At 36.6% G+C, this 18,802-nt stretch overlaps 2 protein-coding genes and 2 non-coding genes across 4 annotated transcripts; 2 read left to right on the top strand and 2 right to left on the bottom strand.

Annotated features, from left to right (window-relative positions):
* Nucleotides 1-1,753: 1,753 nt before the first annotated feature.
* Nucleotides 1,754-4,982, bottom strand: LOC133304115 (BTB/POZ domain-containing protein At3g22104). The gene is made up of 3 exons (XM_061504089.1): nucleotides 4,641-4,982; nucleotides 2,545-3,654; nucleotides 1,754-2,303 (listed from the first exon to the last, which is right to left on the bottom strand). Exons 1-3 carry the CDS (start codon nucleotides 4,701-4,703, stop codon nucleotides 1,872-1,874), a joined length of 1,605 nt encoding a protein of 534 aa, XP_061360073.1. The 5' UTR covers nucleotides 4,704-4,982; the 3' UTR covers nucleotides 1,754-1,871.
* Nucleotides 4,983-5,551: 569 nt separating this feature from the next.
* On the top strand, nucleotides 5,552-5,627 carry TRNAL-CAA (transfer RNA leucine (anticodon CAA)). The gene has a single exon. It is a non-coding gene; the product is annotated as a tRNA-Leu (tRNA).
* Nucleotides 5,628-7,121: 1,494 nt separating this feature from the next.
* Nucleotides 7,122-7,210, top strand: TRNAY-GUA (transfer RNA tyrosine (anticodon GUA)). Its single transcript is given in 2 exon segments — nucleotides 7,122-7,158; nucleotides 7,175-7,210. It is a non-coding gene; the product is annotated as a tRNA-Tyr (tRNA).
* A 4,933-nt stretch (nucleotides 7,211-12,143) lies between these two features.
* LOC133304107 (uncharacterized) lies at nucleotides 12,144-12,623 on the bottom strand. The gene has a single exon (XM_061504081.1). It carries the CDS (start codon nucleotides 12,621-12,623, stop codon nucleotides 12,144-12,146), a length of 480 nt encoding a protein of 159 aa, XP_061360065.1.
* Nucleotides 12,624-18,802: the final 6,179 nt, after the last annotated feature.

Here is an 18,802-nt window from a genome sequence, read left to right as displayed (position 1 = left end):
ACCTATAATATTATTAGTTGAGAAAATTTTCCATATTAGACCAAATTGACTCCTGCTGCCTAATGCACATGTTGGTACATACTCAAACGAAACACAAATTATTAATGCTTATGTTTTCAAGAGTTAGGGGTTAGATGAAGATTTAAGTCGCTTAGGAAAAAGCATGACTATGTTTACATCAGAATTTCAAATTATAAACTGCATTACATGATAAAGCTATAACAATTGGTTTTAGTATGGGTGTAGTAGGTTTAGTTTGTAACGCTGCTAATGTACTTTGGTCTTGTTAATGTGGGACATTTTGCTACACCTAATAAAGGCAAGCTTGATATTGGAGCAGAAGAAACAATAGGGACCAGTTCCACCTCCTCTGCTGCGCTATCAATGGCATTATTACTAATTTGCAACGCATGGGACCTTCATGCACTGCTTACAACTAATCCTCATCGTGATTGGTTTGGAATCTGAGTCAACTTGAAGGAATTATTCATCCTAAAATACTAGTTCTACACAAGAATATATCATATCCTAAAAAGCATTCAGAGTATATATATTTTTTTGTTATCGAATGTCTTCTTTGCACAAAAAAGTAAAATAAGGGTAAGGTTACGTATTATTTGGACCAACAATCACATACATAAATCCCAAAACAGAAAAAGAAAGAGTATAGACACAGATTTACCTTGGTTTTAGGCTATGTCGAACAATATTTCACTATTCTATTCTCACCTCACTCGGTTACACAAAACACACTATTTTATAAGAGTAATATAAATAAGTTTAGAAACTCTAAACAACATAGCTATTTATGGATCTAAATTCAAACTTGTAAAAACAAATCTAAAGAACTATTTCAACTCAAAATCTTAAGGCATTAGGTGAGGCTAAATTAATTATTTTATATCTCTCTAATACACCTCCTCATGTAAGAGCTCTTTGGACTTGAAGCGTAGATATGGCACGAGCCTATTGTCTGCCTTGTGTTGCAGAAGCTTATTTTTTTGTGCTTTTCTTAATTCCACCTGAAAGTAGGAGCGGTGAAGATCGAACTCGTGACTTCGTGGCTACTGAATACCATGTAAAGAACCATTTCAACTCAAAATCTTAAGACATTGGATGAGGCTAAATTAATTATTTTATATCTCTTTAAAAAAAATAAAAATCCAAAGGTTCACATTAATACTACGGCCATTTGTTTTCTATGTGTCCTATCAATAAGAGACTATTATGTGAATGCGAATTATGAGTTATTTCCGATAAATACAATCAACTATTATTCCTACTTTCACAAGTCGAAAAGCGTTGTGTATCGGGATCTGGCGTAGTGGTGGCTGGTGAATACAGTGACAACGTGGCCCGCTCTTGTCATCCCTTTTATACTTTGTATCTATGGCATGTCAAGTGTCAACTACCACCTTGTCTTCATCTAATGGTAAGCTAACAAACCATAATTTTATTAGTTGAAACTTGACCATCTAGCATGCAATATTTTTACTTGCAAGTAGCGTTTGATTCACAACAAAGCAAAATAGACTGAATAGTACCACATTCAAATATCATGTTTCTAAATTGAAGATAGACAGATATTAATTCCTGTTGAAGTTAAATGTCCATATACTCTCTAAACAATGGAAATAGGAGTTGGTGAACTACTGAGAATTAACACATGCCTATCTGAAATTCTTTGCAATCTTTTCCATTATTTCATGACTGTACAATCAGTATCATTGTTCTTACCCAATGAACCTCCAAGTTAAGCAGAATAGTGGAAAAACTACAACAACACACACAAAACTCCTTCCTGTGCTGTACATATATGAAAATTACAAATTGGAAAATAAATAAAATCCAAAATAAAAAATAAAAAATGGTCATGAGCAAAGCTTGGGCAAAGATCTTGTGTAACTATGGCCTGATGCTTTTGATTTTGTGATCTTTGTCATCTGGGTTTGCATTTTCCTACAGAATTTCTCTAATTCCATAACCCTACACTGCATTCCTTGCAAATGTGCTCTGAGTTTCTCATTATCAGCTGAAAGATCAAAATTGCTAGCATACAACACATCCTGTTCACTGGTTTTGTCTTTCTTTCCCCTTTGAGCAACACCACTTAAACCACAATTGGGAGTATCATGGAGTAAATCTTTGAGCTTAGATTGCTGAGAGATGAGAGCATGAACCGCAGATTTTGAAGGAAATTTTGAATTCTGAGAAAGGTGTAGGCAAGCTTGAGGTGAAAGCTTATCATAATTTAAACCACAGCATATCTTCACCCTTTCTTCTTGTGACAATTGAGCATGTACCTATAACACAACATTGTCTGTTCAACTACACCAAGTTTAAGTAGGCCTTGATTTTTTTTTATTATAGAGGTTTACACTAAATTTTGAGACTACCTTTCACATATTTGTCATATCATATTAGCATTTCCAATGAATAGAACATGAAGATTTAAGTCGCTTTATAAATCAAGTAGTTAACCATATGACCAAAGTTAAAAAAACTTCCAAGTTTAAAATATTAACTTGAAAAGAATTATCATACCTCTAGATACATGTCCACTGCATGGTAGAGCTCATCATAAGAATCTCTTGCGGAATCTGGAAATGCTGTGGCAAGAGCCAAGAACTTTGAAGTTTTTAAACAAGGATCAGGGGCTATTTCTGCTATATACAAATCTATTAAGCTAGCAACTTTCCTCATCCGAATGGGAGTGACTAGACCAGTTCCTCCACGCAGGAATGCTTTCAAAAATCTCAGAACAAGGCTCACGTCATATAAATAGCTTATTCCATATGGAGATGGAACAAGCAAATTGTCCAAGGTTGCTTGATCCAATTGGGAACCAATCATATTCTCCAACTTATTCCTGCTACATTTGCTTATGTTCAAACACACAGTAACCCGAAGAATCCCAAATAAAGTCTTGCAAGAAACAGTGCTGTGATCCATATTATAATGCATATCTATAACCATTTCAATGATCTTGCTCTTCTCATATGTAGCAGCAGTGGAAAATTTTGCCTTTTGATAATAGAGAAGAAACCTGCTTATAACAACATGGTCCAACTTACGTGAAAGCATTGACTTTACCAACATTTCAACAAACAAGGGGTTCAAAAATAGGAGATCTTCAAACCACCATGTTGAACGAGAGAAATTTGTCTTCATACTCTCAGTGCTTTTAGAGTCACATGAAAACCGAATACCAGAACTGTCAGTGGAACAAGTTGATGGACATGGACTTGCTTCACTGGCCAAAACCACTCTTCCCACTACAGAATCCAAACATCTCTCAAGCATCACTGAAGAATCTGCAACTAATGATAAATTCTGGCATTGCTTCAAAACAATCAAAAGATCTGACCAAGTCCAATAGCTGATCTCTTGGAGTGATTTTTCTGTTTGCTCAAATAAGTTAGAAACATCAACCACAGATTCCTTCATTTCCATGTATTCAGCAGCACAACGTGCGAGTAACAAATTGGAGGGACTTATATAAGCTTTTCCACTGTTATAACAGAATCTTAATATAAGCTCAAAACCTTCTGCACCTCCTGGAAAATCATGGAATATTACTTTAAGGTTTCTGGTGCCACCACTGGATTTTCCAAATAACTTAGCAAATTTGCCCGAGTACTGAGCAATAACAGCCTGCAAAATTACCCATTTAAAATAAAGTTAGATAATCATAAAAGAAACAATGTCCTATTCTCTAAGAACAATTAGATATGCAGCAAGTTCCAGCAAACTAGTAAAGGGCAATTTTTTATTGTGGAAAAAGCTATCTAAATACCAAAAAAACCCACCAAAAACATGAAATCACTGGAGAAGCACATAGACAAGAAAAGGAGGTGGGTAAAAAATAAATGGGAAAATGGAGAGAATGAAAGGAAAATTCCACAGTAATAAAAGCTCCTAAGCCAAAAGAATGAAGTGGAGACAGAGAAGTCGTTATAGACAATAAATTGAAAATGAGGGTGAGCAGGAAGGATCTCTATCTACTAATCATCTAAGAGGGAAGAGTATAGAAAAGAAATAAATGGGATAAAGCAACTTTGGGTCCCTCTTTAAAGATGTGAATAAAACAATCAAAATGAAGGTAAGAACATTGAAACCCCAGAAGACCCTAGCAGCAGCATTTAATGTGACGTGAAACATTAAAGTAAAAAAACTAAAAGAAAAGATGAAAAAAACGTGTGTCGTGCTTGTGGTTTGTGAGAATGGCTATGGAAATTATTGCCAGGATGGGCAAACACCATTTGCCCCACCTCAATGCTGTGTAGGTGCAAATTAATGATGGGCGGAAAGCTACAATCATAAAGTTACTGAAGGTAGCTAGAAAGAGAGAAAAAGAGAAATTAAAAAAAAAAAATTACAAAAGTGTAAATCATTGAACCATAATCATTTCTAAATTCAAGAGTAGCAACATTTAGCACGAACTGAAACCATTAACCAAAAGAATGAAAAAAGAAGAACCTTGTGATGTAGTACAGATCCTATAAACAAACGCAATGGAAAAGGAAAAAGAAAAAACAAAAGGCAGAAGAAGGAGAGCAAATCATAGAAGAAAAAAAAGTCAAAACATTTTCAACAAAGTTTTGAAACAAATTACAAGATTTTCAAAGAGGGTTGGTTACCTTGTCCACTATGAAGGTCTCTTCTCCATTTACATCCACTTCAAGATTGCAATAAGATTCCATAACTTAAAAACAAAAAAAACGAAAACTGAAACACACCACAGATCAAGAATCTTTAAACTGACTCTTTAAAACTTACACAAAAGAGAATCCAAATAAGGGAGAGTCATGAGAAGGCCAAACTGGGCAAGGAAGAAGAGGAGAGAATGACACAGATACAAAAGATCATATTCTGATATTAACACAAACCAAAAGTGGACACAAAACACAGACACAGTTCCTGCAAATGCGGTGGTAGTCAAATGGTACAGAAGCAATGTGGTTCTCTCGGCAGTATACAACAAAAACAAAGTTCGAAGTTTATGAGTAGCAACAAGACATGTAAAGACAGAGAAGTGACATATAAAATGTCAGAGAGAGAAAGCACACAACACAACACGAGCATGAAAAGTAAAAGGAAAATAGTTTGTTTGCGTATATAGCATAATATATAACAACAACAACTAATCCTCCTTCTGACATTCCCGCTAAAATATGCTAGTGTCTTAAATAACCATATAGTTTGTGAATAATTCTGACTAAGTCACATAAACAAATAATAAAATAATAAAAAGCTTAGAACTCAAGATTTATATGTAGCTTGACCCTTCTCTTATTCCATTTTTGCATAGAAGCAAGTATATATCTATATCCGAGCACTAAAATATGTTAGTGGACTTCAAGCATCCACCCCTCTCTTTCTTTCTCTCTCTATCTCGTGTCAAGTAATTGACCAAACTTACCATGTAGACCCTTTTTCTTGGCACGTGCTTCCGGGACCAATCCAAGTCATTAACCCACTATAGATCACCCAGCACCTCAGTGACAAATTTCATTTATAATTCCTTGATTCTAATCTAAATTGAGCTTGGGTCGATATGTCTGAGTCGATAAGGAGACTGACTCAAAATCTGTTGGGCTGCGCAGGTTCGAATCCTGCTTTCGACGATTTTTACTATGCCTTTAGAATTCTCTATTTTCTTATTGAATTATCTGAGAAAATTTTCCCTCTCCACGAAGAAAAGAAAAAAATATATAGACCCGAGACATTTTTATTTATGTATTTTGGTGAATATTAAATAATATTATCTAAAGTAATTTTAGAAACTTTAATATTAAAGAATATATATATATATATTGGTTCTCAATATTTCCAACAAGAACCACATGAATTCATATTACACCATCAATCATTAACTACGTACAATCCATAATGAATTTCAGACTCCTTCCTTTTGGGCAGATCGATTGATTATATCATAGGTTTTTTTTTTTTATTAGAAAAAAAAAACTTTGGTGGCGTGCTTGGAGGGGAAAGTCTAAAAGATAGCAACTTTGATTATAATAAGCCATTAACATTTATAAGAATTTGATAGGTAAGGATATAGGTTCATGATTACATCTAATAATAACTAGCACAAAGCAGTTTTGGTCACATTTTTTATTGCAATTTTGAAAGATTGATAGAATATGATTAGATTGACAATAATAGATACTAGATGTTGGTCAAAATAAAGGTTGGTAAAGATATAAATATGATTCAAAATATAAAACAAGATGGCTTAAAATAGTTTTACATTATGAATAATAGCTCAATTGGTTAGTTTTAGGGATGACTATAACTTGCATTTGGACTGAATATCTAATCATGCACACGAACAAAAATGATATCCATGAAATGGAGCTTTGTGGGGTATTGGGTTAAGACAAAGTTGGATGTGATAGAGATGAGACGAAGGGGTTGACAAAGCTCAAAGGAACGAAACTTCAAATGAGAGAGAAAAGTGAAGATGAAGACAGTCATATAACGGGCCATAAAAATTATATAAGGTCAGAATCATTCCCAAGCTTATCCAACTTGATTTTTACATTTTTCTTCGACTATGAAAAATCGAAACCATTTGGTTACATCAATTTGGAGAACTAATATGTCAGGTTCATATTACTACTTCCATTGGTTAAGCACCCTTTTTATAAAAGATGGAGAGTTTCTCATCCCATTATTGGAATGTAAGAACGAAATCATTTTTTTTTTCTTCCAGTAAATTGAAAGCATACTCTCGAAAATCGAGAGCCGAAAATTAATCTTTCTTGAGATATATATTTTATTGAAGTGGATTTTATCTCTATCAATAAAAAAAAATTCATACACACGACAAGAAATCAAACTCCTTTCAATATATTTAAAGAACCCAACTATTTACCACCTATGCGGAATTTTGTTGGTAAATAAAATGAAATTTTAAGTAATGCTTTAAGATGATTTTTAATAATTTCTCAATAATGGACCTTGACTTGTATGATCATATCGGCTTTCTGCATCAAAATCTGGGCCTTGCTAATCACTCCCTAAAAAAACTTGGGCCTTACTGATGTCAAATCATTTATTAGTACAGCCTGTTGATTCAAATAACAATTAGATGCTGCCAGAGTTTGCACAAGCCGACCTTAGCTCAGTTGGTAGAGCGGAGGACTGTAGTGGTTAAACATCAGATATCCTTAGGTCGCTGGTTCGAATCCGGCAGGTCGGAGTTTTTTTAATACTTATGGCTGTTTCCCGTAATATTCGATTTGGATTGAATAGATTTTTATATTCTTTTTGGGCTTACGATACCTGCTTTAGTTCTTAACAAATATAAAAGCCTATAGTAGTCTCTAAGAAATTCACAATAGACCCATTTTAGTCCTTTTAGAGACTAATATGGGTCTTTTTTGAATTTGTGAGGGACCACGATTTCAACTAAATAGATCCATTTTAAATTTCTTAGGGACCACGATGGGCATTTTTATTTGCTAGGAACTAAAGCGGGCATCGTGAAACTTGTTCAGGACCAAAAAGGGTATTTACTCTGTTATTTTTTTGAAAAGTCTAAAATTTGTATGATAATTATTGTGCAAATAACATATCTTTTGCGGGAAAGGTTATACTTACTACCTATTTTTCTTACTACTTCTTACTACCAAATCTTAACCATTGATTTCCGTCAATCTAATGGTTATAATTTATTGAATCTCACTTATTAATTAATTATTAATTTCCAATAAATTATAACCATTAGATTGACAGAAATCAACGGTTAAGATTTAGTAGTAAGAAGTAGTAAGAAAAATATGTAGTAAGTATAATCTCTCTCATCTTTTGCATATATTGGCAAAGTCAGAAATGGGTAAAGTAAGTATCTATCACCTATTGCACAAAAAAGAAAATTAGACAATAACAAAGTAAGAAAAATTAATCTCAATCTAAAATTTTATGATAATTATTGTGCAAATAACATATCTTTTGCATATATTGGCAAAGTCATAAATGGATAAAGTAAGTATCTATCACCTATTGCACAAAAAAGAAAATTAGACAATAACAAAGTAAGAAAAATTAATCTCAATTATTAATACAGAAAGATCTTAAAACAGTTTTTTATTTCAAATTATAGCACATAAGTTTTGGGGAAAAATGTTTCAACAGTTAATGCAGATAAGTTATCTGCATTTGTTCCCAAAACGACGTTGTTTTGATATTGAAATCTTAAAAAATTATAAATATAAAGACTATTATAACCCTGAAATAAATTAAAATTACAAAAAAACCATGATTTCCGTCCCAAAACGACGTCGTATCGAACTTACTACAGATAACTTATCTGCAGTAACTGCAGAAAAAGCGAACCCTAAGTTTTATAGTAGTATCACATTCACGTGAAAATTATAAAATTAAATAAAAATAAATCCTTAACTTAATTCAAATGCTATATTTATGTAACAAAAAATTCAAACTTTTGTAATAACTTTTTCAAAGGTTGAAAGCACAACAACGCCATACATCTTTTCCCACCAAGGTTTGTCTGTTTTGGCCTTTTCTTCAATTATCTCTTCCATGACATCAGCATTTGCATCATCATCTATTGGATCAAAGATCAAATCAATTTGCATTGGATCTTGGGCTTGTGAGGAACTTGGGCCTGGGCCATGTGAAGAACTGGGTTGGTCTTCTGGTTCTACATACCCGTTGAGTTCTTGGATATGTTTTAGTAGAATTGTCTTTGAACAGGGATCTAATGGATAGTCATTGAAATATCCCCAGAGATAAGCAATATTCTGAGACCAAATGATTCCATCGGGCCTTTTCCAGTAAGGTCTATGAATGATGAAAATGGCAGTGATCTTTGAAATCTCTTCTTCTATTTTTCCTTCTTGTTCTTTGGATAGGATGATCTTGTACAGTTCTTTTCTCCACCATGGTATAGGAGAATACCATTCCAACAAGGTCCATAAGAAGGCATCTGCTGCATCAGGAGTCATAAGAATTTCATAAGTTCTTTGAATCTTGAGAGCAAGAGGAACTGAATGATTGACTGTGAGACACCATATGCTCCAAAGTGTGTTTTCCGTAATGTCATAACCTATATCACAAAAAACTTGTAAAATGTGTAAGAAAGGAATTTCTGGGTTAATGACTGAAGGGATGACTTCTTTAGTTCTCATGGTTTCATGGGTGTAATAAAAATAAAAGTCTTTAGCAAACTTTTGGATCTGGTAGACTGAGGTAGGTTGACCTAATTATGGAAGATAGACTCTTTTTTGTTTTGCCGCTATGGGTAATGGTTCATTCATGAATATCAGAGGAAAAGGAACACTGGCTATGCTGGAAATGACTTGAACAGGGGCTTTAGGTTTGGTAGGTTTGGAAGGTCTGGATAAGAGGTCAGGGATGACATTGTGACTTCCTTTGATATGTTTAACAGTAAAATTATATCTGGAAAACCAATCTTTCAATCTGAGTATCTGAGGGTCTGGTGGCATTTTGTTTTTGAATTCCAGGATTTTTGGAAAAGAGGAATTATCATCTGGACTTCAAAATTATAACCACGAAGATGGAAATCAAATTTCTTGATTCCATTTTTGACTGCCAGGGCTTCTTTGTAAGTGGTATGATAATGTAGCTCTGCATCTGTAAATTGACCACTTGCATGTCCACAATAGTATTTCTTGTTGTCAACTTCTTCAATGAGAACAGCTCCCCAGAAATGATCACTGGCATCTGTCTGAAGAATTCTTTTACCAGTACTGGGAATCTTCAAGGCTGGTGGATTCTGCGCAATCTTCTTCAGTTCTCTGACTGCTTGAGTCTGCTCTGAACTCCAAGGAGGAGGATTTTTTTTAAAAGCTTTGACAATACACTGGTGTACTTAGCTGCCTAAGGAATAAAATCTCTAACATAATTAACCATTCCTAAGAACTGTTGAAGTTGTTTCACTGTGAGATTTTCATCAGGATATTCTGCAATTCCTTCCGCAATGTGTGGCTGTGGTTGATACATTCCTTTTGAGAAATGCATTCCCAGAAAATCAACTTCAGTCTGGGCAATATAAATCTTTTTCTCAGAAAGCATAAGCCCATATTGATTAGCTAGTTCTGCAAACTGGTTGAGCAATTTCCTGTGTTCTTCCATATTTTTAGAAAAAAGAAGAACATCATCAATATAGATAAGAATTGTATCTAAAAGTGGAGCAACGATTCTAGTCATTGCTTTCTGAAAAAGGGAAGGAGCCACTTTGAGACCAAATGGAAGCACTGTCCATTGGTACTGCGCATTAGGGATGCAAAAAGCAGTCTTGTACCTGTCAGCAGAGTCTAATCCAAGTTGCCAGAAACCTGATTTCATATCAAACTTGGAAAAGATATGAGCATCTTTAAAAATTATAGGAAGAGTATCAACCTTTGGGATAAGAAACTTATCATCCTGCAAGAAATGATTTAGAGGCTTATAACCAATCACCCATCTTTTCTTGCCTCGGATCTTCTCTGATCTTTTCTCCACGTAAAAGGCTTGACATGCCCATGGAGATTTAGTAGGTTCTATCAATCCTTGCTTCAAGAGTTCTTGGCATTCTTGTCTTGCCAATTGCAAATCTGAGGGAGACATTCCTGGATGAGTAGCTTTGGTTGGATTGACATCTTCATTGAGCTTGAATGGAAGCTGTACAAAAGATTCCTCATTCTTCCACAGAGGATTTGGATGAGAGAATTCTCCATGATTTTCTGTACACAGAGGCTGAAGTTTTCCTTTGATATCTTCAAGTTCAGGAGGAGTTTCAGAAAGAGCATATAATCTCGAGGTTTCTGAATAGGGCTTGAAGTCTCTTTTGAATCTTACTTCTGAGGAAGAATTTGAAGTTTTTTGGCCTTGGTATAGACATCCATTCCTATCAAAATGTCTTTATCAGGCAGAGGAGTTCCAATAACATGTGTCCAGACAACACATTCAGTGAAAAATCTTATCCCTATAGGTTGTTTAGTGATCAAGTTTGTTCTGAATACTTTCCCATCAGCTGATACAAAATAAGCTGTCTCATTTTTCCATGCTTCAGGAGGTAAAATCTTGGGATCCATCATCGATCTAGCAGCACCAGTATCCATGTATGCAATCACCTTTTTAGGATGACTGAATTTGGATGACAAAATGTGAACCTCTACACTGGGCTTAGGGGTTTTTGGACTTAAATAGAACACTTCATTTATAGCAAAAACTGGAACATCACTATCAGAAGTTTCTGACTCAGAGGAAGAATCCTGTAATGCAAAAACAGTGTCTTCATCTCCAGTACTTTGTTCTGAGTACAAAGATTCTGCATCTCCTTCGTCCAGATTTAAAGCAGTTATCATTTTTACTGCTTTATCTGACTTGTTAGGACAATTATTTGCGAAATGACCTTTCTTTTTGCAAATAAAACATTTCTGGCCTTTGTTCTTCCCACGAAACTTCTTCTTCTTGAAGAACCTGTATTGTTTCTGCTTCTAGCCTTTTTTGCCTTTCTGCTTCTGGTTGTACTTCTTGAAATGAGTCTTTTTCTTTGTTTTGCAATCACAGTTGTTGTCTTTGCATTTTATCTCCAGATAAGACTTCTTACAGGCTTGAGTATATTTTGACCTTTGATTCATCAGGTCAGTCATATACTTATGTTGCTTGCAGAGCTTGTCAACCGCTTCAAGAGTCAGCTGGTGAATCTGACCCATAGTAAGGGCCGTGAAATCTTTGCCTTGAGCAATTGCCATTTTGTTTAACTCTGGTTGAATCTCTTTAGGAAGAGAAGCCACACAAGTGTTTTTGAGGCTTGGATCATTATATCCATTCAACAAATAGAACTTCTGCATCATTCTTTTAAAATGCCTTTCAAGATCTTTTATCTTTAGAGAGCAGCATTTCATCTCAAAAAATTCTTGTCTGTTTTTCTTGTCAATAATGTCTCCATCTCCAATGAATTCCTGGTGGAGGACTCCGAGCATACCAGAGGAAGTACCTACTTGGTGAAGTTGATCTTGTCTGACACCTCCCAAGTTATGATGCCATTCCTTGAGAGAACCAATCATTCTGGAGCAAAACTCTTCCATTACTTTGTAAGGGTCAGCATCAGCAGCTAAGAGCTTAGTATCAATCCATGCTCCAAATTCTAAGAGTCTTTTTCTCTATAGGTTTGGAGAAATATCATCAAGTGTAAACCACGGTCCTGCTGCAGTTTTCTTAGTTTGATTTCTGCTAGTAGACTCACCTGTTTCAGATTCAGGGGAATCATAGTACGACTCAACTCTGGATTCTGCAGTTCTGGCCATTAGTATGCTAGTAATATTAGCATAATTTTCTTCTGAAAGATCAGAAGAATCTATCTCATCAGATTGCTCTTCTTCAGAAGTTTCAAATGTGATTTCAGGTGTACTATCAGGTGTGGTTTCAGGTGTGATTTCAGGTGTGGTTTCAGGTGTTTGATAGTCTGGTTCAAAGGCTTCTTTGGAATCAGAACTCTGAGTATCTGAAGAGGATGAGGAGGTTTCTGTTGTTTTAGAGGATTGAGATTCATCTATGTCTTGGGGTACTGTCTGGATGATGGCAAATTGGTCTTGGAGATCTACAGTCTCAAAAGTACTTTTTGAAGAACTGGGATTATTCATACGGTCTGTAGAGTCAGAGGACAAGGAAGGAGTTGTTTCCATTCTAGTTCTAGATGAATGTTTTCTAGAAGTAGAAGGTTGTTTTCCTCTTTCTCTACTTTCTCTTTCTCTTCTAGGCTTTTGGTCATAAGGTTGACTGGTTGGAAAAGTCCAAGGTTTTGGAGGATGAGGGTTGGTCCAGAACTCTGATGGTTTTTGAAAGGAGAATAATAATTTGGCATAGGAGGTGGCAAAAATGGATTGTAGCTTTCTGTTGGTTCAGGCTTTTGCTGGGATCTGATATTTTGTTCAATGATTCTGTCCAGATCTTGAATTTCTGCTTTCAGTCTTCTTACCTCCCTATCTCTCATGTTAGCTTATGGAGTAAAGCCTAGCTTTTTGATCTCTTCTTCAAGCTGGGCTATCTGCTGCATGTTCTTCTCATAATGCTTTCTCATCTTCTTTGAGAGATATTGCAGATGATCCTCGACTATATCCATCTGATTACAAATCTTTTCAACCTTAGTGTCGAGTCTTTTCAGAATAGAATTCTGGGCTTTAGCATTTTCAGTCTGCCAATTGAGAACTTCTTCAGCTTGACTTAAGGGCTTCAACTTTCCATCTGACTGGACTTCTCCTTGATGGATCACAGGCTTGGTGGTGATCTTTGTGGTTGGGTCAGTATGTCTCTCTAAAGGAGGAAAATCATGTGGTGAAAACATCATACAAGGTATGGGTTCAGGCTGGTGTTTTGGGGACCAGGTTATAAGGTTAGGGTCATTTGGTGGTTCAGGTGGAAGTAATCCTTCTTCTCTCAGGATTTCTAAACGTCTTTTATAGATCTAAAGAGGCTCAGATTTTTTCTGTGTCTTAATACCTACCCAAGGACCATTGTCTGGGTCAGATCTTCTTTGAACAGGAGGAGGTGGTTTACAACGCCGCCTGCGACTCCTTGTATCTTCTTCTTCTTCATCTGAAGTGTCTCCTGTGTGCATCCAACGATCACACTCAGGATCACACATATTAGGATCTACATCCCATATGAAATGACCATCAATACGATCAGTATAAATGGGAGATCCATCTGGCATTATCCCATGAACAGGGATCCAATCCTCCTTATAACATGGAGATATCATCATAGATTGGAAAATAGGAAGTGTAGAACTGCGGGCTACTGCATCAGGCTTTTTGAAGATTGTTCTGACGGTTCCATCTACAGATCTTCTGAAAGTCGCCTCGTGAGACTGGATGGGCTTGCTGGCTTTATGAATCTTTTCATAATTAGTCAGTCATTCTAAAGGAATCAGTTCTGTCAACTCTTCCCAAGATATCTTTCTCGGAATCTGAATGATAGAAGAAGTATCTTCTGGATTTTTGGCTATGATAAACAGAGCATTATGGTGGCTATTAGGCAGCTGGGGAAGATAACAGCATGATCTTGAAGTCTATAGATCATCTGATGATGAAAAGTTGCTGCATAAGCCTCAGAAACTTGGTCAGCTCCTGTAAGTTGTATTTGCACCTTCAACCTTTTTGGCAAGGTTCTATCTTTCAAGCTCACATTATAATTTGGAAAGATGGCTAAGACCACACTTCCCGCATGAAGAGTTGTCAGCACAGTTCCAATCACAGCATTTTCATAATTAATGAAGCTAGAATCTAGCATAGCATCATGAGCTGTAACTGGCAGACCTTTCCTTCCATGAAGTGAAAGGATTAGTCTTATTGCACCAAAGTGAAGTGTAGTATAGCCTTCTTGTCTCCAGTGAGTGATTAACTCCGTAGGAATCTCCATATCTACATACTGCTCCTGAGAAGTGGCTTGTAGCTCACACTGATCCATTCTGGAAGACTGGACGTATTCCTTCATCGTTGGTCTCTTGGAAAAGATCAACTTAGTGATACTTTTAAGCACAGATTTCTGTCTTTTAAAGATGTTGTAAGGACTGAGCAGCGGTGGTACTGTTTCAAGGATTTTTGCATCTTCAGGGACATAAGAGTACTCTATCAGGTTTTCTATTTTTGAGGAGATTTTTGAGGGAATGTGTTTAGGAAGGGACAGGGAAGATTGTAGCATAATAGGCTGGGAATTTTCAGTGTTTGTGTTATCCATGGTTTGGGAAGTTCCTCTCCTACTCACCTCGTATAATATCATTACTATCTTTACCCTCTCTCTAGAAGAAACTCGAAGAGTTTCCTTTAAGCTGCCACCATCGGGCAAGGAGCCTGTCATCGGGGATAACACAGAGGTTGGCTCTGATACCAAGTGTACTTGTACACTCTAAAAGCTGAATTATTGCACACTTTTTAGATTACAATCACACAAGTGTCCTTGTACTTCTAGACATCATCATTGCTGTCGGTACTAATGGACAAATTGAGAGTTTTCCTTTCTTCTCGGTGGACAGAGCCAACCTCTGTGTCACACTCGAAGAGTTTCCTTTATTGTAGAATATACCAATAAATTTTCTTGGTTTATTTATGGGTTAATGAGTCTTGAATTTAGATTTTTTTAGACTATGATTGAGGAATAGACCCAAGTAAATAAATGAGATTAATATATTGAATCGATTTTCACCAACCAAAAAGAAAACCGATCCAATCCAATTAAATTTTGTAATTTTATTCGATTTTTAATTTTTTTGATTCTGTCATTGCAGTTTGGATCAGTTGATGAACACCCCTGTTACTAACATCCAAATTAAATGTTATTGAAGCACAAAACAAAATTATTCATTCAACTCATGCATACCCTATGAGCTACAATTTAACAGTTATTGTAATCAACTTTGACTACTTACAAAATTAAAGTTTGGGTGGTCCTTTCAAATGCATATTCAAATCCTTTTTTTTTAAAGAAAATTTCGAAAAAACAATAATAATATTTTAATGACTGCATTCTGTTACGAGTAAAACATGCAATTACGTACCTTCAAAATAAAAATTTAAAAAATGTTTTTGTTTTATTGGTATTTGCAAACTTCCCATCGAATTAGTAAATTGCTTGAACCTGCATTTGATTGTGAAAACATATATCAAAGTTCTATTATAAGACTTACCCTGTAAGATTATATAAATTTTTTCATACGGAAAGTTCCAAATAGCAAAAGAGGTACTATTAGAACTCGGCAATGAGCCTAATCAAGAGAGATTTTCTCATACAACGTAACTTCTTAAACCTAAAGTTCAGAACAGAGAAAAAAAAAACTGCATAAAAGGGAAGACACTACTGAGGGCCAACTTTGTCTCACACAAGGTCAATATTTTTGCGCATTTCTCCTTTTTTTACCTTTCATGTTATCCAATAGATGGAACTTCATTACTAAAGTTGGCCTAAAAAATTATTCTCAAAATGCAGCCATTTCTTCTTCTTGCCTTTTACAGACCAATTTGCAGCCTTTTCACAAAGTGAAGAATAGTAACATGTTTTGTCTCACTGCCCCCTCCTGGACCGTTTAAGCAAACCCAAACGCAAACCTATCCCAAGATGGGCCTAAATTTTTATCTTACGCATAAAGTTTGTTTAAGACATACTTAAGTCCATGTGATCCTAATTTATTTTATTGGGTACAAAAGGCAGTGGCAAACACACAGTTGTTTCCTTTCCATGTGAGAACTAACTTTTTTACTTCACTTTTCATCCCCGTTCTGCCATCAAGCAAAGGCTTAACTTCCCTAACAGTTTTCATCACAAAATGGAAGAGAAGAGTAACCTCCATTTTTCATTCTTGGGACATATATATGTTATGTATAATCCAGATTAAAATCTCTATAGGAGGCCTTTAAGCTTATGATATTTTTGTTGGGAAATCGGTTCCCTCAAGCTCGGCTAATCAGCCTTTGTGCGGAAGTCAATCAACAAGATCCTGATCGCGGATCTCGACAATACCTCGGCCTGAACTTCACCAGGTCGGACAGTGCAGCGAAAAAATCAAAACGAAAAATCACAAAACAAGAGAGAGAAGAAGAATACAACCAGATTTAACGTGGGAAAACCTTCTTCAATGAAAAAGTAAAAACCCACGGGACCTAGTCCAGATCAAAAATCTACTATGAAAATAATGGTTACAAATAATCAGAATCACCAATGTGGTGGTTAACTCAACCTCTCCAACAATGGTGATAATCAAACTACCCTAGAGATGTTCACTCAAACTTTTTCTAGAGATCTCTCAAATGCAAAGCATAAAGCTTTGCTCAAACAATCAAATAATTATCTCTCAAATTTTTCTCTAATCTCTTAACTTAGCCTCCACCCACAAATAATGAATATATAGAGAGGAGGTGAGATCTAGGGTTAGAGTTTTTAGGAAACCCCTCAATGGGCTCGGGCTTAGCATTGAAGGAGGAAGCCCAACAAATCTCCCCCTCCGACTTCAATGCGTCGGCTTCAGCATCAACCCGGCTCCTTCACAGCAGTCTTCAAATTTTCTTGCTAGAACCGGCTTTGTCATCATGTCGGACCAATTATGGTCAGTGTGCACCTTGACGAGTTCGAGCTCTCCACCTTCCACCACATCCCAAATCCAGTGATACCTCACATCAATATGCTTAGTGCGGGAGTGATAGGTCGAATTCTTCGCAAGATGGATTGTGCTTTGATTGTCACAACCCAGCCCGTACTTGTCTTGATCATGCCGAGTTCCATGAGGAACTTCTTCATCCACAACATCTTTTTGCTTGCTTTAGTAGCGGCAAAGTACTCAGTCTCAGTTGTAGATAATGCAACACATTTCTGAAGTCTTGATTGCCAAGAGACAGCTCCTCCGGCAAATCTCATCATGTATCCTGTAGTCGACTTCCTTGAGTCGGCATCTCCCCCTAAATTAGAATCCGAGTAGCCTTGCAACTCGGCTTTGCCTTCTCTAAATCAGAGACATAAGTCTGTCGTACCTCGGAGGTACTTGAAGATCCACTTCACTGCTTCCCAGTGCTCTTTGTCGGGGTTTGACAAATACCGGCTTACCATTCCAACAGCATACGCCAAGTCGGGTCTAGTGCAAACCATTGCATACATCAAGCTTCTGACGGCGGATTGGTACGGGACCTTCATCATCTCATCTTTATCTTCATCAGATCTCAGACATTGCTTTTGGTTCAGCTTTATGTGTCCGGCTAGGGGGGTGCTCACTGTTTTGGCTTTGTCCATGCTGAATCTCTTCAGAATCTTCTCAATATATTTCTCTTGACTCGGCCATAGTAGCTTCTTCTGTCTATCTCGGATAATCTTAATTTTGAGTATCTGCTTTGCAGGGCCGAGGTCCTTCATTGCGAAGGACGAGCTCAACGCCTTTTTCAGGGCGGCTATCCTCAATTTGTCTTTCCCTACAATAAGCATGTCGTCGTCAACATATAACAGCAAAATCAGAAAATCTCCGGCCTCATACCTCTTCACACATACGCAGTGGTCGGCTTCTGTCTTCTCAAACTTATGATCAGTCATGAATGATTCAAACTTCTTGTACCACTGCCGAGGTGCTTGCTTCAAGCCATAGAGACTCTTCTTCAACCGACATACCAAGTCTTCTTGGTCTGGAACTCGGAACCCCTCAAGTTGCTCCATATGAATTTCTTCTTCTAAGTCACCGTGAAGAAATGACGTCTTCACGTCCGTTTGTTCTACCTCGAGGTCCATTGAAACCGCCATAGATAACACGGTTTGGACCGAGGTCATTTTCACCACAGGAGAAAAAATCTGCTCAAAGTATACTCTTTTCTTCTGATTGCAGCCTTTCACCACAATCCGGGCTTTGTATCTCGGCTTTTGCTCGTTCTCTTCATTCTTAATCTTGTAGACCCATTTATTTTTCAAAGCTCGTCTACCTTTAGGCAACTCGGTCAGCTCATAAGTCTGATTCTCGTGCAGAGACTTCATCTCATCTTGCATTGCCTTTTCCCATTCTTCTTTCTCTGAGCTTGTCACAGCCTCATCATAACTCTGAGGCTCACCGTCTTCAGCAACAACAGTGTATTCATCAGATGGGTACCTTGTAGAGGGTCTTCTTTCTCGAGTTGGATATCTCGTCTGTTCTTCAGCTTAAGAACCCGGTTCATCATTTTCATCCCGGATCTCATCATCATCTCGGACCTCAGTGTCTTGGTCATCTTCAGCTTGTTGTTGATCATCAATTTCTTTATTTTCTTTATTTTCTCCTCCTGCTTCAGCTCGGACAGGAGGAATGGGTTCTTCACGTCTG

This window comes from Gastrolobium bilobum, unplaced genomic scaffold, assembly GCF_033153095.1.
Source record: "Gastrolobium bilobum isolate Gb01-03AN ecotype WA unplaced genomic scaffold, APGP_CSIRO_Gbil_v1 utg5409, whole genome shotgun sequence".
Taxonomy (NCBI): domain Eukaryota; kingdom Viridiplantae; phylum Streptophyta; class Magnoliopsida; order Fabales; family Fabaceae; genus Gastrolobium; species Gastrolobium bilobum.
Note: the sequence above shows the minus strand (reverse complement) of the source record. Positions and strands in the feature narration are given on the sequence as shown.